Source organism: Lotus japonicus, chromosome 3 (genome assembly GCF_012489685.1).
Source record: "Lotus japonicus ecotype B-129 chromosome 3, LjGifu_v1.2".
Classification (NCBI taxonomy): domain Eukaryota; kingdom Viridiplantae; phylum Streptophyta; class Magnoliopsida; order Fabales; family Fabaceae; genus Lotus; species Lotus japonicus.
The window spans coordinates 53932443-53959824 of NC_080043.1; the positions used below are offsets into that span (position 1 = coordinate 53932443).

Here is a 27382-nt window from a genome sequence, read left to right on the forward strand (position 1 = left end):
ATAAAATATTAAAAAAAAACGAAAATTTGTATCTCATTGAGGAAATAGTGATTATTTATCAAAAATCTCACATTGAATAACGAAATTCTTTTATTTTGAACTTGGAATCAATCAAACATTAATGCCCAAAGTTTTTCCCCTGATTTAAAGTTGATTTAGGCAAAGAATAATCAATCATTTTCCTTTTTTAAATTAATGCAAGAAAATATAATGCATTAAATTTGAACCTCATATAGGTCATCATTTCCTTTTTTATATTTATTCGGTAATAAAGAATAATAATTAATTATGTAAGGAGAATATTTAAACACTTTAAATCCTTTTTCACTCGAGAGGAGATGACGAGGCCCAAACTGAAATGCCACAACCTTCCCAAGATTTCCGTGAGGGAGAACGCTGAATTGGAAGCTGAATTCACAGAAGCTGAAATTTGGGAGGTGGTGAAGACTTGTGATGGGAATAAAGCTCCAGGGCCTGATGGGTTTAATATGGGATTCTTTAAGCATTTCTGGACCTTAATCAAAGAAGACATAAGCAAAGCTTTCGTTGAATTCCATGGCTCGGGGAAACTAGTGAAAGGTCTAAACGCTGCATTCATTGCCTTAATCCCTAAGTCCCAATCTCCTCAAGAAGTTTCAGATTTCCGGCCCATAAGTCTGATCGGAAGTGTGTATAAATTGATCTCCAAGGTTTTGGCGGGTAGATTACAAAAGGTCATGCCTAAGGTGATTACTGAAAATCAATTTGCTTTCACACGAGGTAGACAAATCTCGGAGTGCATCCTTCTTGCATCGGAGGTGGCTAATTTTTTGCAAAAAAGAGAGGGTGGTGGATTCCTCCTCAAATTGGATTTCGCCAAGGCTTATGACAGCGTGGAATGGAAGTTCCTGTTAGATACCATGGAAGAAATGAACTTCGGGCAAAAGTGGCTGAGTTGGATAAAAGGGTGTGTCACAACTGCCTCGATTGCTATCCTAGTAAATGGCTCCCCTTCGGATTTTTTCGCTATTGAAAAGGGTCTCCGACAGGGTGACCCATTATCACCACTCCTCTTTAATATTTGTGTATGTGGACTATCGAGCATGCTTAATCAGCTACTGGGAGAGAGGCTATTTAGTGGGGTTCATATTGGAGATGGTGTGGCATTGAACCACCTCCAATTTGCGGACGACACGCTTCTGTTTTGCGAGAATGATAACGAGCAGCTTGAGAGGCTATGTTACACACTATTTGCCTTCTTGTACGCTTCGGGATTAAAACTGAACCTGGGAAAATCTGTGCTCATAGGGTGCAATATGGAGGCTGAAACAGTTGAGAGTGCAGCACAAGTGTATGGTTGGGCAGTGGGTAACTTACCAATTACATATCTTGGGGCTCCTCTGGGTGGGAATCCACGAAGAGTGTCTTTTTGGGAGCCAATGCTGGAAAATTTGAGGAGAAAGGGGAGATCATACAATTCTAAATACATGTCACTTAGTGGGAGGCTTGTGCTCTTGAGAGCGGCATTAAAATCAATACCAATCTTCTGGATGACTTTATTTAAAGCTCCGACAAGTGTGATTGGAGAAATTGAAAAAATATACCGGGCTTTCCTATGGGGTGGGGGGGGGGGTAGAGAGAAAAATATCTTGGATACCCTGGGAGTTGATCTGCAAAGCTAAAGCGTTGGGGGGCTTGGACCTTGGATACATTGGGTGGAAAAACAAGGCTCTCTTGATCAAATGGGCATGGAAATACGGTGTGGAGACAGAATGCTTATGGAGAAAGGTAATTGCTGCCAAATACCTTTTAAATAGTAGGAATCTATTGCTTCATCTTGTTATGTCTGAAGCTGGAAACTGGTCCATGATGATGCGTGATATTGTTGGTGTGCTAAAAGAAGACTCAATGATTACAAAAGGGTGGAAGGAAAACGTAATATGCAGAGTTGGCAATGGCTTGAACACACGTTTTTGGTTAGACCCATGGGCTGATCTTGTACCTCTTTATCAAAGATTTCCACGAATATATGCAATGAATAATCAGAAAACTGGAACAGTGGCAGATATGGGGTTGTTTGTGAGAGGAAAATGGAGATGGGATCTTGATTTTAGACGCCAATTCTTTGACTGGGAACTCGAAGTCTATGCTGAGTTTGAGGCAACTATTAACATGGTTTTTCCAACTGAAAATGAAAAGGACTCGTTGATATGGTGCTTAAATCCAAATGGCTATTTTACTGTGAAAGACCTATGTAAATGGGCAGAAGAGAAGCTGAATATCGAGGCAGAATTCATAGGGTCAGAACAAGCTACTAAAGTGGTGCCCCCCAAGGTAAACTTGTTGTTTTGGCAAGCATGTCATGATAAGATTGCTTCAAAACAAAATCTCATAAAAAGGGGAATATTGGGACCTTTGGAGGGCCAATGTGAATTGTGCAGGGCTCATCTTGAAACAGGGGACCATCTTTTTGTATTATGCCCAAAGATCTACTTACTATGGTACAATACGTTGGCAAGGGAGAAAATTTGTTGGGTCATGCCTAATTCCCTAAAGATGTTGGCACATGAGATCATAAAATCTGGGAACTCATTCCTTTCTCTATTGTCTGGTCAGTTTGGACAACTAGAAATGCACTGATCTTCAAAGGTAAGGAGATGAACCTAAATGAAGTGTGGGATTCTCACATGCTGAAGGTTGCGTGGTGGATCAAGAGCACTTGGAAAGACTGTCCCTTTGACACCTTCCACATTACTCAGAACATCGTGGATATTCGATTGGCCCCGAAACCTAAACCTCCTAGATCATGGGCTTGGTGCCCCCCCCCCACTGCAGGTCTGCTGAAATGCAATGTTGACGACGCATCCAAAGGGAACCCGGGGCCAAGTGGCATAGGGGGGATTCTATGGAACGAAAACAGAAGAATATTGGGATTTTTTTTCTCTGAATTCAGGGCATGGATGGGCTTTCGAAGCAGAGGTAAGGGCCATTCTAAATGCTCTCATCTTTTGCCAAGAATTTCTCTTCAGAAAAATCATAATTGAAAGCGATTCATCCGTCGCGGTGAGCTGGGTTGCATTAAAGGAGAAGAGGCCGTGGAGACTCCTAAATGAATTACATGGATTTCTTGATACATGAGGTAAACTGTGTTGAAGTTAGACATATCTTCAGGGAAAGCAATGTAGAAGCAGACCTCCTTGCCAATAAAGGGTGCATTAGAACTACGCCACTTTGGGTTTGCATTGGGGATACCAGCGAAATGACAGTTCTTCGTGATGAGGACGCAGGTGCTGGTGTTATGCCATAAGATAACTTTAATTTTGTTTGTGAATTGTATGGGTTTTCTTTTGCCACCGTAATTGGGCTTTAAAACACTTGGGTTGTTGGTTAGACTAGGTGCTAGTCGTGGTTGCTTAAGCTCTACTACTGATATGAGTTAGGCCCACACTTGGGAGAGGTTGTTCCCATGGCTTATTACCCTTATTAATGGAAGCTTTGTTCAGTTTTCAAAAAAATATATATACATATTAGGTCCTTAATTTGTGGATTTTAAGCTATCAATTTATTTTCAGAATATTAAAACCTTTTTATGAGTTTTTTTTTAGAAAGGAAATGCAATTATCTAACTTTAATTTTCTCCTTCAAATCAGACTCACCAAATTGGATAATTAAATTTGGAATATTTTTAAAAAATGGTTTTCATCAATGATTTTTATATATTGAACACTAAATTAAATCTAATGTTTTTTGGAAGGTATTCTTCATCAAACATAGTAAATTGAAATCGAACTCAGAAATACTTGTGAATTCCATAATCCGAATAATTTATTGAAAGAACTAATTGCCATGCAAAGGCATCAAAATAGGCAATTAGACCAAGAAAAATGGATATTAAGTTTAGACCACATATGGCAAACAAACTTCAAAACAACGATAATGATATAGGTCAACAAAGAAAATTAAATCTAGACCACGTATGGTCAAAATGAAATCCACATAAAAAAAACAGGAACATAATTGTAAATGCTATATCATTAAGTGGTTTATTAAGGAAATTGAAGGAAATTAATAATTAATTTTGAATAGTAATTTCCTTAAATAGATAGCTTTTGAATTTAATAAGTAATTAATTATTTAAAATGTTTTTTTTTTCATTTTAAAAATGGATTTTTTTTTTTAAAACAAAGAAAACGCGATTCATGTCATTAATTTATTTATATAAGGAATTTGAAGGAATTAATCAAAGAATTTCGAATAATAATTTTCTTAAATAAATTGTTAATGCATTAAAATGTAATTAATTAATTTAAATGGGGTTTAAAAAAACGAATATAGAATTTATTCAATATAGCATTTAATGTATTTTATGAGTTGACTACAAATTAATATAATTAAGTGGTTTATATAAGGAAATTGAAGGAAATAAATAAATAATTTCGATTAGTAATTTCCTTAAATAGATAGTGGACTGGGCGAGACCCCAGGGTCCCTCGCCCAGGGAACCTGACCTTAGGCAGGGAACGCGCCATGACATTGGACCACCCTTCCCGAGGCCCAACTGGCCCATTTATGCAGGATAAAGGCGCCAAAGTCCAACTCCACTTCTATAAATAGGGGGAGTTACCAATTGTAAGAGACTCTTATCTCATTTGAATAATAATGACATTGAAATTTAGTTATACTTTCTCTCTCTCTCTAAGCGGTTAGAGTTTCTCTCTCTAAGCATTCTCATCACCTTCCTCACACTTTGGGTACTAGCTTCCCTCTCTATGTTCTAGCACGGAACATTTGGCGCCGTCTGTGGGGAACGATAGATTTCTATTCCCGGACTACGTGGATCGTGATTCAGAAGAGTGGAGCTTGTTCTTCTAAGCAATTGTTCTCGAGTTTTTTGGAGATTGTGATCCAAAGGAAGATTCTTTGATTTTCCATACAGTTTCTTCCGTTTCCGAGTTTTTTCCGGAGAGATTCTCCAATTCCGATGGAAACACGTCGCAGATGTAACGCCCCGATTTCTCAAGCGTCAAGTAATTACCAAAATTTCGCAAATAATTTTCGCCGATTCATTTACTCTTCTTTATTTACTGATAAGGGTTCATTTTTCCTTTTTAGAAAACTCTTTATTATCACGTCTCCAGAAAACTTCTTTATCCTAACTCCGACGAAAGAACAATAAATATAAACAGCGGAATAATAATGATAACTTGAAATAAAGTCATAATCAACATCGCAAATTAAATGACATCATCATAAAACAACCGTAGAAAATAATGTCGTGGCCACACCCATGTGTGGAAAAACCCACTGTGAAAGTAATCCGGTTACATAAAATAGCCAATTGCCTCCTCAAGTTTAGCAAAATAAGAAAATAGATAAATAAATGAAGTTCCAAGGACAGATATGCGCTCTCACTGGGACCCCCATGCACTCACTGCCCCTCTTGCCCCGCAGAGTCCTTCTTCGGAACCTCGACCTCGCCACCCCGTGCTTTCTTCCTCGGCCTTGGACCAACCTTCGTGTTGAATATCCAACGGGCACCACCACCATAAGGACGTCGCTTCGTTCCAGCATCCGCGTTCACTGAAGCGACTGACTCTTCACTATCCTCGTGCTTAACCGGTGACACTCGTGATTCTTCATCCTTGGGTTGAAGGAACCTCGCTGGCGGGTATGGCATGTCATAGATCCCTCCCCGAATCATCTGACTCTCCACTATGTTGCCGTCCTCGTCCTCCCCAATGATGCACACATCTCCGACATAGATCTTCCGAAATCCCAGAGGTGTCGGTCCCCCAGGCTTCGTCATCGTACTGGTCCTCAAGTTTCATGGTCCACCGATGGACATGTGCCATCGTCGTCGTTCTCGTCATCTACCCCCCCCCAAATAAACACATAGCAAACAAGAAAGGGTCAGGTCAAACAGAAAAACAATAACAAATCACAGTAAGGAACAATATATTTATATATATAACATATCTCTTATGGAAAGTTTCAAGTTAATTAGTCAATGCTAACGGATTCCTCACTTCACACAACCCACCAAAACTCCTTAGCCAATCACGTGCGTCCGCAGAGGCACCATTCTCAGAGGGGGACTCACCGTCCAAGACCTCAATCACGTGGATCCACAGTATCCACAAAACACATCACGTGCGTCCGCAGAGGCACAGTTCTCAAGAAAATCTCCCTCGCGTGCAAGGTACCATCGTTCTCATGGTCCATAGTCCACTCTAGACCTATGTCCATCTCAAATCCCATCATTAAAATTACACTTGCATGCGAGTTATGTCTCATTCTCTTTTAAGTTTGGCTCTATGGTTATCCTAGAGTCTTATTAAATCTTGTCTCAACTATGTTAGCACAATATCACATTCACAATGAATAAAGGGAATTACGGCTAGGTGAGCGACCCCTTATTCAATTAATTAATAAACACAATAATTTACTTAAGAAATATCATGAATATAAATCTCATGCATCTCAACACATAATTCATAGCAATTCCATTAATCATAGCATCATGTGAACTTGTGCATAAATCGGAAGAAAGAATTTCACCCAAAACCCTTAAAAGAGTCTCGGCCATTTTTTTTTAAAAGACAGCAGGAACAACGCTCACTAAAATCGACCTACAGAGCTCGTTTCTCAACCAACATTTTCGCAATACACATGTCTGGAAAGCTAATTCAAAATCCCACAACTGTCTAGTTTACCACTTTTTCATCTGAAGACCGGAAATAGGTGATATCGGGCCATGAAGTGCGCTGTCCAGTGCAGAAAACTGGCAGGGTCACTTCTGCCCTAAGTTAAAATTTTGGAGATGCAAGTACACGGTTTCAAAGCCATTTTCCAGCAACTAAAACATTTTATAATCATGTGGAATCATCCATAGAAAAGATTTCAGAACCTAACACATCTCAAACATCATGTTGGACAATTAAGTTTCATGTCAAACTTAGCAAGTATTGCATGGGATTTTCACAAAGCATCAAGAACTAAAGCAAGAATAGCATATGGAATAACACATGGCTCATGGCAAATCCAGTAAGAACATGATCATAAGAAGAATCCAGCAAGTTAATCCCAATATCCAACCCTCATGCAAAACCCTCCAACACAAACCTTTCATATCAAGTCATGGCAAACAATTTCCTAATGAAGCTACCCATCCTAGACCAGCCCTTACCTTGAGGGTGATCTGAATATAGAGGAAGTAAGGTTCAAAAAGTCGACTCCCCTTGCTGTCCAATGTTCTCTCCACGCGTTCCTCTTCCTTTCCCTCTCCCGCTCGCGTCGCACTCTCTCTCGCAGTCGCTCCCTCCTCCTCTCTTGCTGGCGGCGGCCGGCGGTGGTTGGGTGGGTGCTGGGGTGGCTGCCGGTGATGGTGAGGAGATGGTGATGATGGCTCTCTGTAGTGTTTGGTGTTTCACGTGTTTTGTTTTCTGTTTTGCACAGTAGGAAAAAAAAAAAGAAATAGGATTTTCCCCCTTTTGTTAGTGTGGCTAGGGTTTTCATAACCATAGCTCCCTCTTTTGCAATCCAAACACACTTGGCCCACTAAGCTTCCTCTGAATCTTCTGATTATGATCTCCTGAGCCCACTAATCAGCCCAATTAACACATTAAACAAGGCTTTAACCCAAAGTTTTAAATTAGAGTTCGCAAGGTCTGGACAGTTGGACCTTTGTCCATTGAATCACAAATATCTGGAGCTACAGACATCGGATTAACGCGAAACCACTTAAAGGGCTACAACTCTCATGAAGGAAGTTTTCCTAAATGAGGTCGTTAAGACCCTCTAAATTTTCACACAGGTTGACAGGAGGAATCTGTCAACCTTCAAACTTAACTCAAAGTTTTGCATAAATGGCACTAAGACAAGTCTAGGGCCTTACAGCAGACGACGTGATGACGATCCAGAGCATCGGGATGTTTCGCCGACGCGTCGCGTCAGAGGCAGGCCACGACGTGCGCAGGTTCAACGTGAGGAGACGGATCAGGTGACTCCTCCTGCTCCGCCTCCACCTCCTCCTTCTCCAACACCTCCGTTGCCCTCACCGCCGTCCTCGCCAGAGCAGCAGAGGTCACCAACGGCGTCAGGAGAAGAGACTCAGGCACCTCAGGCACCAATCTCCAGCCAAGATTGGAGGTGTCTGATTAGTAGTATTGACGATATACGACAGCGAAACGAGTATCTCCAAGAGCAGCTAGAGTATTACCGCATTGAGCAGCAAGATGAGGGAGAGCGCGAGGCAGAGGCTGTGGCGGAGTTCGAACCGTTTTCAGCGGCAGTGAGAGAAGTTGCCATTCCAGACAATATGAAGAATATAGTGCTGGAAACCTACAGTGGAAAGGCTGATCCCAAGGAGAACTTGCTGTATTTCAACACGAAGATGGTGATCAGCGCTGCTTCTGATGCGGTCAAGTGTAGGATGTTTCCAGCCACATTCAAAGGCACGGCAATGGCATGGTTCACGACTCTACCACGAGGATCCATCACGAACTTTCGTGACTTCTCGTCCAAATACCTTGTCCAGTTCTCTGCGAGCAAAACTAAGCAGGTGACGATTGGAGATTTGTACAATGTGCGTCAATCCGATGGGGAGACTTTGAAGCAGTACGTGAAGAAGCGGTTTAGCGCTGCGTTAGTAAAGATAGAGGAATCCGAGCCAAATGCCTGCGCCCGCGCCTTTAAAAACGGATTGTAGCCAGGAAAGCTAAATAGTAAATTGAGCCGAAGGCCAGCCAAGTCAATGGCGGAGGTGCGAGCCCGGGCGAACACGTACATACTTGACGAGGAGGATGACGCTTTTAAGCGGAGGCGCGCGAAGGTAGAGAAAAGGATGGCGAACAGAGGGACGTGTCACCAGAGGACAAGCCGAGCAAGGAGAAAGCAGAGGGAAGCAGAAGACGGGACAGGAAGGTTCGGACTGGGGAAAAGCCACCGAGGGAATCTTTGTATCCCAAAAAGGAAAATTTTGAGCGATGCCGGCCCTGGCATGAGGCTGACCCTCGTCGCCGAGAGGAGGCAGGAAAAAGCTTGAACTCCCACCTGACAGAGCTGCTACGTGAAGTTAAGGCGACGCATGCAATTGAGGAGGGCGAAAGAAGGAATGACCCGCCGCGGGCAACGACGGACAAGACCAAGTGGTGTGAGTACCACCGTTCAACAGGACATTGAAGGTATGAAAAACGATAGAAAGGGGGGGTTTGAATAGCGTTTTCAGAATAAAACTTCCCACTTAAGATTTTAACAAATCTTTCGAGACACAAGTAAAGTGCTTAAGATAAGAGATGAGAAAAGCACACAAGGATTTTATACTGGTTCACTTGATGAATCACTCAAGCTAGTCCAGTCCACCCGTGAAGGTGATTTCTTCCGTCTTAGAATGAAGACAATTCACTAATCAGAGATTTGTTACAACTGCACTTGAAACCTACAAGTGACTAACAACACACTGACTTAGCTCACACTAAGATTCACTCTCTTAGTCTTCTCTAGGATCCGATCAACCTTGATCTCCTAAAGGTAAACTAAACAACTGTTTAAAAGATATTGTTTACAAAGAGATTGCTTCTGAAAAGCTTATGGTAAACACAATGAATTCGATGAAGAAAGATTGCTAAGAAGATTTGAATATTGCTTGCGCGTATAAGTTTCTTCAACAGCATCTTTCAGTCTTCAGCCTCTATATATACTCCAAGGATTAGGGTTTGAACATTGCATGGGAATGCTACCGTTGGAGGGCAGATCTGGGATTTCCAGCTTCTGCTGTGGCTGAGAATGTTAGGTTAGGTCGTCAGGATAGTACACTTGCTTTTGTACTTTGGATAGTGACATGACCTTTAACCTTGTTGACTTCTGATCAGAGGAATGCTTCGTGTTGGAACTTGTGAAGCTTGTTGATCAGAGTCAGAGGGAAGCATGGATCCTCTGACCGTTGTAGCTTCTGATTCTGAACTCAGAGGAGATGTACTTGGTCTTCCGAGCCAGTTTGCTTCTGGACTTCAGAGACTTTACTTTTTAGCTTCTGGATCTTCAAAGTCTTCTAAACCATCAGAGCTTCTGAGCCTTAAGAGTGTCTGGGTTATCAGAACGTCTGGATCTTCAGAACTTCAAGTGAGCTGAGTCCACATCAGAGTTTGACTATCTTCAGATCTTCTGAAGCTTTTCTACTATTCAGTTTGAACATAGAGATTGCGAAAGCGTTGCTAGGGTCACTCTTTAAGCAAAGTGCTTCTGATTTGTGTGAGATTATATCAAGGTCAGAGCCTGTCATGAACACACTCAGAAAACACGTTAGAGTACCATAATTGTTCATACTAAAACGTTAACTTGTAATCATCAAAACATAGAGTTGTACTACATGATCAAAACTTGATCTTACATACATGACACAGGGGATTGCTTTACTCTGAAGAATGAAATCGAGAGGCTCATCCGAGCGGGCCGGTTGCAGCTGAATGAACATGGCGACCGCTGGAACGAAGAGCGACAGCAGGGGAACAAGTACAGGGGGTCTCGCCAACAAGACGAACGTCGGCGGGAGGATCGTCGCCAAACGCCGACTACTGACAAAAAGGAGACGCTGGCTGCACGAAAGAAGGGAGTAGAGGAAACCTTTAATAAAGATCTTGAACCGCCGGTTGGCACGATAAATACAATTGCAGGTGGTTTCGGCGGGGGTGGTGCAACGGCCTCAGCAAGGAGAAGACACGCTAGGGCGGTGACGTCGGTGCAACAATACGAGACTCCTTTCGGTTTCCAACATCCCGACATAGTAATTTCAACGGGAGACTATGAGGGGGTTAAGACGCACAAGGATGATCCTATAGCCGTCATGATCTGGATCAACAGTTTCGACGTCCGCCGAGTTCTTCTAGACCAAGGAAGCTCTGCTGATATCATCTACGGAGACGCATTCGATCAAATGGGAATAAAAGATAAAGATTTAATGCCTTATACAAGGACTCTGGTGGGGTTTTCGGGCGAGCAAGTTTGGGTGCGAGGATACATAGATTTGGACACAATCTTTGGGATTGATGAGAATGCCAAGCTCCTTCGTGTGAGATACCTCGTGATACAGGTCGTAGCTTCATACAACGTCATTATAGGAAGGAACACACTTAACCATCTTTGTGCGGTAATCTCCACAGCTCACCTGGCGGTTAAGTATCCGCTGATGTGCGGAAGAGTGGGAAAGATTGTATTCGACCAAAGGCGAGCCAGAGAATGTTACAATAACTGCCTCAGCATGTACGACAAAAAAAGAGCCGGCGAGGGACATCGGTGTCACGAAATAGAGATTCAAGAGGGAAATCAGAACAAGAGGGGTAAGCAGGAGCGCAGGGTATGAGAGATTGCCGGGGAAATGGTAAAGAGACAACGGAAGAATCAAAGGCAAGCAAAAGAGGTTGAGGAAACAAAAAGAAAGGGACCGTTCACAGACATTAGGGCAGAGGAGCGCTAGGCAGGGATAGTTGATGATCTAAAAAGGTACAAATTCAGTAGAGGAGTGTTGGCAATTGAGCCCAGGCTCACATCTGAACAGGAACGACGTTTGGAAAAGTTGGTAGAGGAAAATTTTGACCTCTTCAGCTGGAGCCTTAAAGATATGGAATTTTGGGAACTTCCGCAGTTCAGGACACCAGCTTTGATAAGCAAGGGACCGAGCGTGCAGGGGGAAAGAAGGGCGGTGAGCCCAAGGGCGGACTTAAGAATTCTCCAACGCAAGGATGGCGGGAAGAAAAGAACAGAGCTGTTTGGACAGGATTGGGATAAGCTAGAGGCAGGGCGAGGAGGCCCGACCTACTGAATCAAGGATAAAGGTAAGGCCAGGGCAAGGCAGTGGAAATTGGCGAGAGGAAAGGTTTTCAGGGGCAAGAAAGGTAAGAGGAGCGTGCAAGAGAGCGAATTGACAACCCGCTGGCAAGAACGCCAAATCCGCGACGGCGTGGAGTGGGTGGCAAGCACGTCAGGAACAAAGGATGAGGTTCTGGGCACGATACTTTGACAGGGAAGTTCGTTGACAAGGGCGAGAGCACAGCGGAAGGGTCGGATCAAAGCCAGTAGGATCAAAAATAAAGATGCACTATTTTTCTCCGACACGGGAGTTTTTTAATAAGGCATCCCTCGATGTACAAAAAATCTTTTACAAATGAAATACAAAAAGGATATTCACCAGCAATACTCGTAATTCAAAAGAGACGGTCGCCCGGTGGGAAAAATTCCTCGAAGGTGGCAATCCCAACACGACCTTGACGTCTGGGGATTGCTTCGGGAAAGTCCGGCCTAACCGGTGCTATCCAAATAGCAACTCAACTAACACGTCACGTTCGCTCGGTGGGAACAATTCCCCGAAGGTGGCAATCCCAATACGACCTTGATGTCTGGGGATTGCTCCGGGAAAGTCCGGCGCGAAACGCTGACCTCTCGTTGGCGATGTGTGCGGGAAAGCGACTCATTCCCAAAATGGGGTGGGTCCCTTATCCCCTTAGTCTCCCCGAAATCTAGGAATACGAGGCCTCCCCGAAATATGGGCGAGAAAATAAACTAGGCATAAGTCTGGGTAAACCCATATGACCATTGGGCCCCCAGCAGTGTAAGCCCTTGGCGGGATGAAACCGCCAAGGCCACACCTGCTCTTACGGGAAATATTGGTGTGAATGAAAGCCTCAAAATGAGCAAAAGTCATAGTTTCTTCGGCACACCTTCAAATCGCTACACGAAGGCAAGGCGAAAATTCCTAAAAAATTGCCTAAATGGCGATGGGCGAACGAAAAAATTGCCTAAATGGCGACGGGCAAGCGCAAGGCGAAAACTCCTTAAAAGTTGCCTAAATGGCGGCGGAAAAAAGCAAGACGAAGTCAAAATAAAGAAAAATATAACAACATTAATTCATTACAAAAGATGATATTTACAAAAGATGACAAAACATAGCTATCTTTACATTGACGATTTTTCCCTCTCAATTTCAGCAGCAGCGAAATGCTCTGCAGTGAAGCCCGGAGGATCGTCAGGGCCAACAAGCCCATGCGGGGTAATCTTCTTGAAAGCTCCCATTCCATCATGGTTAATTCCTTGATTGAGATGTTGAACTTGAGCCTTGGCAAGAAAGAAGCCGCGACCACGTTCTTCCACGACCTCAACAGCAACGTCAGCTACCAACCTAGCTTGAGAGGTGTCTTGGAGTCCATATCTGCGAGGGCCTGCTTTTCTGCCTCAAGTTGCGACCTCACGTCAGCCAGGGCCTCATTCGTCGCTCCCAACTCGCTCTAAAGGAAAGCGATCTCTTTGCCTTGAACGATGCAAGTGGCCTTGCCGGCGTTGATTGACTCTGTTTTTGCCTTCACTTCTTGCTGAAGTTCATACCAATCCAACTCCAATTCATCTGTCCTTTCCTTAAAAGCAGCCATGTCCTCGTCGTAGTAGTTCATCCAAATGTCTACGTTGGTCAGTTTCCTCGTTTGAGCTGCCACTTGGATCAGCAACTTGTCTCATTCCTTGTGAGCCTCCTGCGTGGCCACGCGGTAACCGTCAGCCTCTTGTTGAAGTTTCTCCACTTCTGCGGAGGAAGCTGAGTCTTGGGATAGTTGGGCAAAGAGGCACCCCGCTCGTAACAGGTGGTTGAGGGCTTCCTGCGCTGCGATGTCAAGGTCAGGAATCTCGGCTGCTCTCATATTTCCAAGAAAGGCGTTAGACAACATAAAGTCGACGAGGAAAGGCTGTTGTGAAGGTATGAAAAACGGTAGAAAGGGGGGGTTTGAATAACGTTTTCAAGTTAAAGCTTCCACTTTAAAGATTTTAGCAAATCTTTCGAGAACTTAAGTGCTAAAGATAAGAGATAGAAAAGCACACGAGGATTTTTATCCTGGTTCACTTGATAAATCCCTCAAGCTAATCCAGTCCACCCGTCAAGGTGATTTCTTCCTTCTTAGAATGAAGGCAATCCACTAATCAGGTAAAGTGTTACAACTGCACTTGAAACCTACAAGTGACTAACAATTACACTGACTTAGCTCACACTAAGATTCACTCTCTTAGTCTTCTCTAGGATCCGATCAACCTTGATCTCCTAAAGGAACTAAACAAACTGTTTATCAAAGAATGTTTACAAGAGATTTGCTTCTGAAAAGCTAATAGTAAACACAATAATTTCAGATGAAAGAATGCTTGAAGATTTTTGAATATAGCTTGTGCTTGTGTAAATTCTTCCAACCGCATCTTTCAAACTTCAGCCTCTATTTATACTCCAAGGATTAGGGTTTGAACGCTGCATGGAAATGCTACCGTTGGAGGGCAGTTCTGGAAATTCCAGCTTCTGCTGTGGCTGAGAACGTTAGGTAGGTCGTCAGGAAGGTACAGTTGCTTTTGTACTTGGATAGTGACTTGACCTTTAAACCTAGGAGACTTCTGATCAGGGGAATGCTTCATGTTGGAACTTGTGAAGCCGGTTGATCAGGGTCAGAGGGAAAGCACAGATCCTCTGACCGTTGTATCTTCTGATTCTGAACACAGAGTGAAGTACATGGTCTTCAGAGTTTCTTGCTTCTGGACATCAGAGTTTCCACTATTCAGCTTCTGGATCTTCAGTGTCTTCTACACCATCAGAACATCTGAACCTTCAGTGTTTCTTGGTTATCAGAACTTCTGGATCTTCAGAACTTCTAGGGACTGAGTCCACATCAGAGCTTGTATAACTTCAGATCTTCTGAAGCATTTCTACTGTTCATAGTGAACATAGATGTTGCGAAAGCGTTGCTTGGGTCACTCTTTATGCACAGTGCTTCTGATTTGTGTGAGATTGAATTGAGGTCAGAGCCTGTAAATAGCACACTCAGAAAAACACGTTAGAGTACCATAATTGTTCATACACAAAAGTTAACTTGTAATCATCAAAACATAAGAGTTGTACTACACGATCAAAACTTGATCTTACAATCTCCCCCTTTTTGATGATGACAAAACTAAGTATTTTGATGAACAATCTTTAAACAATAAACTGAATTCACTCTGAGTTTAGAGATATAGAATCAGACTTATCCTGATGTGAATAGTTTATCTTGCTCAATCTGAATCCAAGTCACAGCTTGATTCTGAGCATAGCTCCCCCTGAATCTAAGACTTAATGAAAACGTTAGAAGAGTCTAGATTCTGAGCTAAATAACGTAAGAGTTCAGAGAGAAGGCGCATGACATAGATGAAATAGAATAATCAGAGCACATAAGTATTCAGAGTCAACAATAAGTGGTATCAGAGTCAACTATATATCAGAGTCAAATATAATCACTTCAGAGGAAGTGAAATGTTTTCCTTGTATTTGCCCAGTGACACATCTATGGTCATAACAGTGGAACTCTTAAATTCTCCAAAAAAATAAATCACACTACACATCAAAAACTAGGTGTACTCCCCCTTTTTGTCATAAGCAAAAAGTATGGGGTGTGAAAAACTAAACTTGAAGTACAAAATACTCCCCCTTAGAGAAGGTCTGAGTGAAAAGATGGAGAAGAAAACGCGGTAAGAATGAGAGTTACGCGAATTAAAGAATGGAGTTAATGCAAGAGAAGAACGTTTACCACCGGCCACGGGAGTAAAGAGAACTTCAGTTACCAAGGTCTTAACCTCGAGAAACTGCAGGAGCAATAACTTCCAAGAAGCGAAGGAAGCTTATATAAAGCGATTTAGAGGAGGGTAAGCTTCACAACTCAATCAATACCATAAAGAGAAAAATGGCATCATACATGGTAGCACTGGAAGAGCTCAGAAGGAAGGCCTTTGAGGAGGACTTGTTCCTTAATATAAGGCATCCAGAGGGTACAAGGACCATATCAGAGCTGACAAGGACACTACTAGAAGAGGACCTGCGTCCAGAGTTGAAGAGTGACTTAGAAGAATTCCTTGCCTTCGTGGAGGAAGTGCAAGAACTCAGCCAGCTTGAACTGAAGCTGCTGGAAGAAAAAGAAATCATAGAACAGAAGCTCAAGACTACAGAAGAAATTCTGGAGAGGGATGAGTTAAATGTCAGTCTCAACAACATCCAGTATTCACTGGATCGTCTGGAGAAGGAGAGGTCAGAGCAGCGCCAAGAGTGCAGAAGAATGAGGAGGGATCCTCCATTCTAGAAGTTAGGAAAAGAAAAAATATGTATGATGTAAACATATGTGGATTATGAATAAAGAGAAAATATTTGGCAAACACAGAATGACAAATATATATATATATATATATATATATATATGCATAAAAAATCACAAACGAACAAAGCAGAATAACTAAAGTAACTTAAAGAAAAGAAACAAAAGTTAACCAAATAAGACAAAGTTAAAAGAGAAAAACGAAGAGATCCTAAAACTAGGGTTTATCAGATCGACGCAGAAGTTCCATCATCATTTGCTTCATGTCCATCAGCATAGACTCATGAGTGTCAAGACGCTGTTCCATGATGTCGAGTCTGGACGAGCTTGACTGTGTAGAGCTAGAAGGAACAAACTGAGCAGCTTGAGGAGCTGGAATGGAAGCAGAAGCAGCAGGAGTAAACACTACTGGTGCAAGTGCTTGGCATCTAAGGGCATCAGCCTTAGCTTCAAGTCGTTCTGCCTCTAATCTGGCTTGTTCAGCTTGAGCTGCTGCTTGACGTGCAACTTCTTCCGCTTGCTCTTGCTTTCGTCTGGCCTCTTCAACAGCTTCAAGAAGCTTATGTCTCTGTTGTTGTTCATGAAGAGCCACCCTTCTTGCAAACCTCTGCTTTGCAGCCTCGATCCTCTGATCCCTTTCCGCAGTCAGATGCTGCATCATAACTGGAACCTGAGCCACTAGCCAAGTGCTCAGACTATTCCACTTTTCAGCCACAGAATCAGCATTCTCACTCAGGTCAATCTGACCTTGCACGTTGCGGAGCATCAAGGAAGCTTCATGATTGAAAACATTGATGCACTCAGAGAGAGAGAGGTGGGTCTGAGGTAAGTGTAGGGAACGATTGAGAGGTTGGTTTCTGGAGAGGTTGGGTGATTGCTGCTGTTAGCTTCAGAAGCACCTTGGAGAATTGGGTGGAGAGGTGGTTTGTGCAGCTGGTTGGGACTCAGGAATGGAAGTGAGTGGGTTTGAGGATCGTTTGAGCATAGCAGAGATGGGGAGTGCATCAAATGAATTCAAATCATCATCAGAATCAACAACATACTTACGTGATGATTGCGCTGATGATCTAGTCACTCTGGAAGGAGTTTCAGTCCTTCTGACCACTTGAGCAGCTGGTTCCACCCGAATAGGCTGCACAACTATTCTGACCTGCTTCTTCTTCTTCTTTGGAGGAGAAGGACCATCCTCATTATCACCATCATCACCATCATCTGGCTTGCTGGTTTCATCATGTTTTCTCTTGGTCTGGTCAGCCTTCTTCTTCCTCTTCAGAGGGACATCAGATTCCTCGGAGGATTCTTCTAAGACCATCTTCCTCTGAACTTTCCTCTTGGGAGGAGAGTCAAACTCTGGAGCTGGTGGCAGTCTTCTGAAGAATTCGTCGACATCAATCTCAAAGCCTTGTTCCCTTAGATCTTGTACATAGCACCTGATAGCTTCTGGCACCCTTCTCTGTTTGTAAGTGGTGTACAGGGCCTTGTTGGTCTCATCCTTCGTTTTAGGTTTCAGCTTCGATTCAGTGAATTGGAATCGATACCCACGGGCAGTTTCTGCACCCAGCAGATTCACGAATGACTTCTCAGTAATTATGATTCTCCTTCCAGCAATGTGGGAGACCACCTGAGTGTCATCGCAGTCAGCGTGCTTCTAGAATTCCTTAACCAATTTGTCATACACCGGTCCTCGAAGCCTGTTGAAATAATTTTCCCAGCCTTGAACACGGACTTCAGGACGAAGATCACATCCATTTGCAGCAAGATTGTCGAGGTCGAATCTCCATTCTGCCAGTACTTGAAGTTCTTCAGGAGCGTATACGCAGTGAACGGCACAGCCCCGTTCTGGAATCGGAATCATCTGCTCTTGAACTTGACCTTGATCAGGAGCTTCAGGACCCAATTGGCCTGTTGCTTGACCCACTACCATGTGAGGGAACCTGGTTGCTTCAGCGTCTTCAGGCCTGGTTTGTCTCACCATTGTTGGAGTCGGTTGAAGGTTTTGAGGTTGAAGATGAAGTTGAAAGATGAATAGAGAGCGAGAGAGAGATCGTGGGTAAGCGGTTTTTGAAAATACTGAAGAGAGAGAGTAAAAACCGAAAGTGTAGGAGATCGTGTGTGTATAGTGGGTTTTGACAAATAACCGTTGTTGATTCAAAAAGCAATTTAAGATCAACGGTTAAAAATTAAAGACATGATAGTAACAGTAAATACACCTATCACACGCAGGAGAGAATCACATCAACACTCATTACAACAGACTAGTCAGCACGAGCATAAGGAACTATGCATCAGAGATACTGACACACGTTTACTGTCTCAGTTTCAGAGTCAGCACCAATGGGTACATAAACTCTGATCGAGTTTCCTTCTGGACTAGACATCTTCTGATGAAGAAGTATCATAGTCAGAGGTTCTGATCCATCTTCATGCTGGACAAAAGTCCATATTCAGATTTTTCAGAATGAAATCAAATCTATCCTCTACTAAGGGCTTTGTAAAGATATCTGCCCATTGATGGTCAGTATCAACAAACTTCAGAAGAAGTACGCCCTTCTGTACATAATCTCTAATAAAATGATACTTTACCTCAATGTGTTTTGCCCTTGAATGTAAGATAGGATTCTTACTCAATGAAATTGCAGCAGTGTTATCACAATAAATTGGGATATTGCTCTCTAGGATCTGATAATCCTCCAGCTGATGTTTCATCCAGAGCATCTGAGTGCTGCATATTGCTGCTGAGATATATTCTGCCTCTGCAGTAGAGAGTGCAATGGTTGATTGCCTCTTGCTTGCCCATGAGACTAAGTTGCTTCCCAGAAATTGACAATTTCCAGAAGTGCTTTTTCTCTCTGTTCTATCTCCAGCATAATCAGCATCACAATAACCTGAAAGCTTATACTCTGATGTTTTCTTATACATCAAGCCAAGGTTAGTGGTACCTTTCAGATACCTTAGGATCCTCTTAACAGCAGTTAAGTGGGTTTCCCTTGGATCTGATTGGAAACGAGCACATAAATGAACACTAAACAATATATCTGGCCTAGATGCAGTTAAGTATAGAAGTGAACCTATCATACCACGATAGAGCTTCTGAAATACTTTACCACTTTCATCTTCTTTCTCCAGAATGCATGTAGGATGCATTGGAGTCTTGGCCACTGTAGATTCCAGCATATTGAACTTCTTCAGAAGTTCTTTAGTGTACTTGCTCTGGTGGATATATGTTCCTTCTGGTGTTTGATCAACTTGTATACCCAGAAAGTACTTGAGTTCTCCCATCATTCTCATCTCAAATTCAGCCTGCATCATCTCAGAAAATTCTTTGCATAGAGATTGATTAGCAGAACCAAATATAATATCATCAACATAAATTTGCACAATTAAGATATCATCTTTGTAAGTTTTGCAAAAGAGAGTTGTATCTACTTTACCCCTTACAAACTTATTCTCCAAAAGGAATGAGCTGAGTCTCTCATACCATGCTCTGGGAGCTTGCTTCAGACCATAGAGTGATTTCTTCAATTTGAACACATGGTCTGGGTTCTTCTCATCCTCAAAACCGGGGGGTTGATGAACGTAGACTTCCTCTGATATATATCCATTTAGGAAGGCACTCTTAACGTCCATCTGATGTAGAATTATGTTGTGATTCACTGAGAAAGAGATCAACAGTCTGATTGCTTCTAGTCTTGCTACTGGAGCAAATGTTTCTGTGTAGTCTATTCCTTCCTGCTGGCTATAGCCTTGAGCAACTAGCCTTGCCTTGTTTCTGACTACATCTAATTTCTCATTCAACTTGTTTCTGAACACCCATTTTGTTCCAATTACATGGACACTCTCAGGCTTCTTCACTAAGCTCCAAACATCGTTCTTGGAGAATTGATTCAATTCTTCTTCCATGGCCAGAATCCAATCCTTGTCCTGAAGAGCTTCATCTATGGACTTGGGTTCAATTAAGGACACCAATCCTTTCAGACTAAGCAAGGTCTCTTCAGAGGGTCTGAAGGCTGATCTGGTTCTGACTGGTTCGTCTTTGTTGCCCAGAATCAATTCCTTTGGATGAGTTGCAGTGATTCTGCTCTTCTTCAGAGTTTGTGAATCAGAGGGACCAGCTTCTTCTTCTGGATCATCTTCCTCTGGCACAGCTTCCTCTGGAGCTTTTCCTTTGTCAGAAACATTTATACTTAAATCTGCAAATTACTCAACTAGCTTTGACTGGTCAGAGTCAAGCTTATCGTCAAATCTGACATGAATAGATTCTTCAATAGTCTTAGCATCAGTATTATAAAATCTAAAGCCTTTAGATCTCTCAGAATAGCCAAGTAATAGATATTTAGAAGACTTAGCATCAAATTTATGCAATCTATCCTTAGTATTAAGAACATAACAAACACAACCAAACGGATGAAAGTAAGAAATGTTGGGTTTTATGTTCTTCCACAATTCATAGGGAGTCTTATTCAGAATTGGTCTCACAGAGATTCTGTTCTGAATGTAACACGCTGTATTTACTACCTCTGCCCAAAAGTGCTTAACCATGCCAGTTTCTTGGAGCATGGTTCTAGCCATCTCCTGAAGAGTTCTGTTCTTCCTCTCAACAACACCATTCTGTTGAGGAGTTCTGGGACAAGAGAAATCATGTGCAATTCCATAGGAATCAAACAGACTCTCAAACTTGTCATTCTCAAACTCTCCACCATGGTCACTTCTGACACACACAATCCTACAAGCCTTCTCGTTTTGCACTTGGGCTATGAAGGTAGAGAACACAGCATGAGACTCATCCTTGCGGGTTAGAAACTTTACCCATGTCCAGCGGCTATAGTCGTCAACAATGACCATCCCATATCTCTTGCCACCTATAGACTCAGTTTTCACTGTTCCAAAAAGGTCGATATGCAGAAGTTCCAACGGCCTTGAGGTTGAGACAACATTCTTTGCCTTGAAAGGGACTTTTGTGAATTTGCCTTTCTGACATGCTTCACAAAGAGCGTCTGAAGCGAACTTCAGAGTGGGCAAGCCCCTGACAAGGTTTAGCTTGCTCAGCTGAGAAATCTTTCTCATACTGGCATGCCCTAACCGTCTATGCCATACCCATTGCTCTTCATTAACAGACAGAAGGCACTTCACATTCTGAGCCTCCAACTCAGATAATCTGATCTTGTATATGTTGTTCTTCCTCTTGCTATTAAACAGAACAGAGCCATCGATCTGACTTACAGCCCGGCAGGACTTTTGATTGAAGATAACATCATAACCCTTGTCAGCTAATTGACTTATAGACAATAAGTTATGAGTTAAGCCGTCTACCAATAACACATTATCAATGCATGGACTACTATCTACACAAATAGTACCAGTACCAACAATTTTACCCTTTTCGTTGCCACCAAAGCCAACTTCACCTCCAGGCTTAAGTTTTAGCTCTTGGAACATACGCCTTTCTCCCGTCATGTGACGCGAGCATCCACTGTCCAGATACCATGACTAGTGTTTCAGTGGAGTTATCAAGGATATCTGCAACATAGATAATCTTATCCTTAGGTACCCACTTTCTGGGTCCTCTCTTGTTAGTTACCCCAGAGGTTCTGATCACCTTGGGTTTATCAACATGATAATGTAAAGGAATTTTTGCATGATATTTAGACATAGAGAAAGATCCCTTTTTTAAGAGGAGGTTTAGCAACTTCAGCAGGTACAGGGTCAGGCAATATGGTACTAGAGGGAACAAAGCATTCATATAAAGATTTAGCTTTAGGCACAGAATGCTCATTTCTAATTGGTTTAGAATAGCCAATGCCATGCATTCCATTTCTGCTCACGCCATAGATCAATGAAGCCATCAAGCTTCTATCTACGCTTTTAGCCAGGAATCTTTGAAAAGACTTTTCATACTTAGACTCATGCTTACTATCAGAGGCATCGCAGGCAATAACTTCTTCTAACTTAGCAATTTGATTCTTAAGCACAGAGTTAGAATTAACTAAAGCATGGTTATCATTTTTCAAATCAGATACGATTTTCTCATGTTCAGAAGGAGTTTTAGAAACAGCAGATAAGTTCTTTTTCAGCTTCTTATGCTTAGACAACAAAGAGTTATACTTATCCATAATATCAGACAAAGCATGTTTCAGTTCAGAGGTAGAGAAAGAAGCGAATACCTCATTTTCATCGTCTGAATTAGGATCTCCTTCTGATTCTGAGTCAGAGTCAACAGCTTCCTTTGACTCTGCTCCTTTGTCTTTGACAATAGCCATGAGTCCTTGGACTTCACCATCAGAGTCAACATCCTCTGACTCTGATTCATCAAAAGTCACCATCAGACTTTTCTTGGTCTTGAAGTGCTTCTTTGGCTTCTTGTCCTTCTTCAATTTTGGACAGTCACTTTTGTAGTGCCCAGATTCTTTGCACTCAAAGCATGTGACTTCCTTAAGTGAGGACTTCTTCTGACCTGAGGATTCAGACTTTCCTTTGGCCTTTCCAGAGCCTTTGTACTTGCTCTGCCTATGCTTCCAGATTCGGTTGAGTCTCTTAGAGATCAGAGTCAGCTCATCTTCATCAGAATCTTCTGATGCTTCTTCAGATTCTTCTTCTTCAGCTTGAAGAGCTTTTGACTTCTCTGCTTTAGCCTTCTCAGATTTTGATTTTAAGGTAATTGACTTCTTCCTCAGATCTTGCATCTCTGAGCGCTTCAGTTCATGGCACTTCAGTATGTTGATGAGTTCTTCTAAACTCATACGCTCAACATCTCTTGTGAGCTCTATTGAAATCACCAAGGGCATCCAACTTTCAGGAAGACATCTGATGACCCTTATGACATGATCTTTAGTTGTATAGCTCTTGTTGAGAGGTCGTATTCCAGCTACCAGCAACTGAAATCTGGAAAACATTTCTTCAATGGACTCATTTGGCTCCATGACGAAGGATTCATACTTTTGAATCAAGGACAATGCCTTTGATTCTTTGACTTTCTTGTTTCCTTCATGAGACATCTTCAGGGACTCAAAAATGCCTTTTGCATACTCACGATCTGTAATCTTCTGGTACTCTTCATAAGAAATAGCACTTACAGGAATTGCTCTAGCTTTGTGATGTTGTGAGTAAAGCTTCTTTTGATCTGCAGTCATCTCTGACCTTGGGATCTTCTTGCCTTCTCCATCCGTTGGACGCTCATAGCCATCCACAATAATATCCCAGAGATCTACATCAAAACCCAGAAAGAAACTTTCAAGTCTATCTTTCCAATATTCGAATCTTTGACCGTCGAACATGGGAGGCTTTGCATTGTAACCATCTCTTTGAGTTTCACTGGTGGTAGCCATTGTTTTTCACACCGGCCCGGATCACTGAACACTGTTAGGTGTGGTAATCAGAACTTGCGCTCTGATACCAATTGAAGGTATGAAAAACGGTAGAAAGGGGGGGTTTGAATAACGTTTTCAAGTTAAAGCTTCCACTTTAAAGATTTTAGCAAATCTTTCGAGAACTTAAGTGCTAAAGATAAGAGATAGAAAAGCACACGAGGATTTTTATCCTGGTTCACTTGATAAATCCCTCAAGCTAATCCAGTCCACCCGTCAAGGTGATTTCTTCCTTCTTAGAATGAAGGCAATCCACTAATCAGGTAAAGTGTTACAACTGCACTTGAAACCTACAAGTGACTAACAATTACACTGACTTAGCTCACACTAAGATTCACTCTCTTAGTCTTCTCTAGGATTCGATCAACCTTGATCTCCTAAAGGAACTAAACAAACTGTTTATCAAAGAATGTTTACAAGAGATTTGCTTCTGAAAAGCTAATAGTAAACACAATAATTTCAGATGAAAGAATGCTTGAAGATTTTTGAATATAGCTTGTGCTTGTGCAAATTCTTCCAACCGCATCTTTCAAACTTCAGCCTCTATTTATACTCCAAGGATTAGGGTTTGAACGCTACATGGAAATGCTACCGTTGGAGGGCAGTTCTGGAAATTCCAGCATCTGCTGTGGCTGAGAACGTTAGGTAGATCGTCAGGAAGGTACAGTTGCTTTTGTACTTGGATAGTGACTTGACCTTTAAACCTAGGAGACTTCTGATCAGGGGAATGCTTCATGTTGGAACTTGTGAAGCCGGTTGATCAGAGTCAGAGGGAAAGCACAGATCCTCTGACCGTTGTATCTTCTGATTCTGAACTCAGAGGGAAGTACATGGTCTTCAGAGTTTCTTGCTTCTGGACATCAGAGTTTCCACTATTCAGCTTCTGGATCTTCAGAGTCTTCTACACCATCAGAACATCTGAACCTTCAGTGTTTCTTGGTTATCAGAACTTCTGGATCTTCAGAACTTCTAGTGACTGAGTCCACATCAGAGCTTGTATAACTTCAGATCTTCTGAAGCATTTCTACTGTTCATAGTGAACATAGATGTTGCGAAAGCGTTGCTTGGGTCACTCTTTATGCACAGTGCTTCTGATTTGTGTGAGATTGAATTGAGGTCAGAGCCTGTAAATAGCACACTCAGAAAAACACGTTAGAGTACCATAATTGTTCATACTCAAAAGTTAACTTGTAATCATCAAAACATAAGAGTTGTACTACACGATCAAAACTTGATCTTACAATCTCCCCCTTTTTGATGATGACAAAACTAAGTATTTTGATGAACAATCTTTAAACAATAAACTGAATTCACTCAGAGTTTAGAGATATAGAATCAGACTTATCCTGATGTGAATAGTTTATCTAGCTCAATCTGAATCCAAGTCACAGCTTGATTCTGAGCATAGCTCCCCCTGAATCTAAGACTTAATGAAAACGTTAGAAGAGTCTAGATTCTGAGCTAAATAACGTAAGAGTTCAGAGCGAAGGCGCATGACATAGATGAAATAGAATAATCAGAGCGCATAAGTATTCAGAGTCAACAATAAGTGGAATCAGAGTCAACTATATATCAGAGTCAAATATAATCACTTCAGAGGAAGTGAAATGTATTCCTTGTATTTGCCCAGTGACACATCTATGGTCATAACAGTGGAACTCTTAAATTCTCCAAAAAAATAAATCACACTACACATCAAAAACTAGGTGTACTCCCCCTTTTTGTCATAAGCAAAAAGTATGGGGTGTGAAAAACTCAACTTGAAGTACAAAATACTCCCCCTTAGAGAAGGTCTGAGTGAAAAGATGGAGAAGAAAACGCGGTAAGAATGAGAGTTACGCGAATTAAAGAATGGAGTTAATGCAAGAGAAGAACGTTTACCACCGGCCACGGGAGTAAAGAGAACTTCAGTTACCAAGGTCTTAACCTCGAGAAACTGCAGGAGCAATAACTTCCAAGAAGCGAAGGAAGCTTATATAAAGCGATTTAGAGGAGGGTTAGCTTCACAACTCAATCAATACCATAAAGAGAAAAATGACATCATACATGGTAGCACTGGAAGAGCTCAGAAGGAAGGCCTTTGAGGAGGACTTGTTCCTTAATATAAGGCATCCAGAGGGTACAAGGACCATATCAGAGCTGACAAGGACACTACTAGAAGAGGACCTGCGTCCAGAGTTGAAGAGTGACTTAGAAGAATTCCTTGCCTTCGTGGAGGAAGTGCAAGAACTCAGCCAGCTTGAACTGAAGCTGCTGGAAGAAAAAGAAATCATAGAACAGAAGCTCAAGACTACAGAAGAGATTCTGGAGAGGGATGAGCTAAATGTCAGTCTCAACAACATCCAGTATTCACTGGATCGTCTGGAGAAGGAGAGGTCAGAGCAGCGCTAGGAGTGCAGAAGAATGAGGAGGGATCCTCCATTCTAGAAGTTAGGAAAAGAAAAAATATGTATGATGTAAACATATGTGGATTATGAATAAAGAGAAAATATTTGGCAAACACAGAATGACAAATATATATATATATATATATATATATATGCATAAATAATCACAAACGAACAAAGCAGAATAACTAAAGTAACTTAAAGAAAAGAAACAAAAGTTAACCAAATAAGACAAAGTTAAAAGAGAAAAACGAAGAGATCCTAAAACTAGGGTTTATCAGATCGACGTAGAAGTTCCATCATCATTTGCTTCATGTCCATCAGCATAGACTCATGAGTGTCAAGACGCTGTTCCATGATGTCGAGTCTGGACGAGCTTGACTGTGTAGAGCTAGAAGGAACAAACTGAGCAGCTTGAGGAGCTGGAATGGAAGCAGAAGCAGCAGGAGTAAACACTACTGGTGCAAGTGCTTGGCATCTAAGGGCATCAGCCTCAGCTTCCAGTCGTTCTGTCTCTAATCTGGCTTGTTCAGCTTGAGCTGCTGCTTGACGTGCAGCTTCTTCCGCTTGCTCTTGCTTTCGTCTGGCCTCTTCAACAGCTTCAAGAAGCTTATGTCTCTGTTGTTGTTCATGAAGAGCCACCCTTCTTGCAAACCTCTGCTTTGCAGCCTCGATCCTCTGATCCCTTTCCGCAGTCAGATGCTGCATCATAACTGGAACCTGAGCCACTAGCCAAGTGCTCAGACTATTCCACTTTTCAGCCACAGAATCAGCATTCTCACTCAGGTCAATCTGACCTTGCACGTTGCGGAGCATCAAGGAAGCTTCATGATTGAAAACATTGATGCACTCAGAGAGAGGGGTGGGTCTGAGGTAAGTGTAGGAAACGATTGAGAGGTTGGTTTCTGGAGAGGTTGGGTGATTGCTGCTGTTAGCTTCAGAAGCACCTTGGGGAATTGGGTGGAGAGGTGGTTTGTGCAGCTGGTTGGGACTCAAGAATGGGAGTGAGTGGGTTTGAGGATCGTTTGAGCATAGCAGAGATGGGGAGTGCATCAAATGAATTCAAATCATCATCAGAATCAACAACAGACTTACGTGATGATTGCGCTGATGATCTAGTCACTCTGGAAGGAGTTTCAGTCCTTCTGACCACTTGAGCAGCTGGTTCCACCCGGATAGGCTGCACAACTATTCTGACCTGCTTCTTCTTCTTCTTTGGAGGAGAAGGACCATCCTCATATTCACCATCATCACCATCATCTGGCTTGCTGGTTTCATCATGTTTTCTCTTGGTCTGGTCAGCCTTCTTCTTCCTCTTCAGAGGGACATCAGATTCCTCAGAGGATTCTTCTAACCGGATAGGCTGCACAACTATTCTGACCTGCTTCTTCTTCTTCTTTGGAGGAGAAGGACCATCCTCATATTCACCATCATCACCATCATCTGGCTTGCTGGTTTCATCATGTTTTCTCTTGGTCTGGTCAGCCTTCTTCTTCCTCTTCAGAGGGACATCAGATTC

At 42.3% G+C, this 27382-nt stretch overlaps 1 protein-coding gene across 1 annotated transcript; it reads left to right on the forward strand.

Moving 5' to 3' along the window:
• The first annotated feature begins 338 nt into the window (after positions 1-338).
• Positions 339-2619, forward strand: LOC130744315 (uncharacterized). The gene is made up of 2 exons (XM_057596503.1): positions 339-1347; positions 1658-2619. The coding sequence occupies exons 1-2, from the start codon at positions 339-341 to the stop codon at positions 2617-2619; spliced, it is 1971 nt and encodes a 656-aa protein (XP_057452486.1).
• The last annotated feature ends 24763 nt before the right edge of the window (positions 2620-27382 follow it).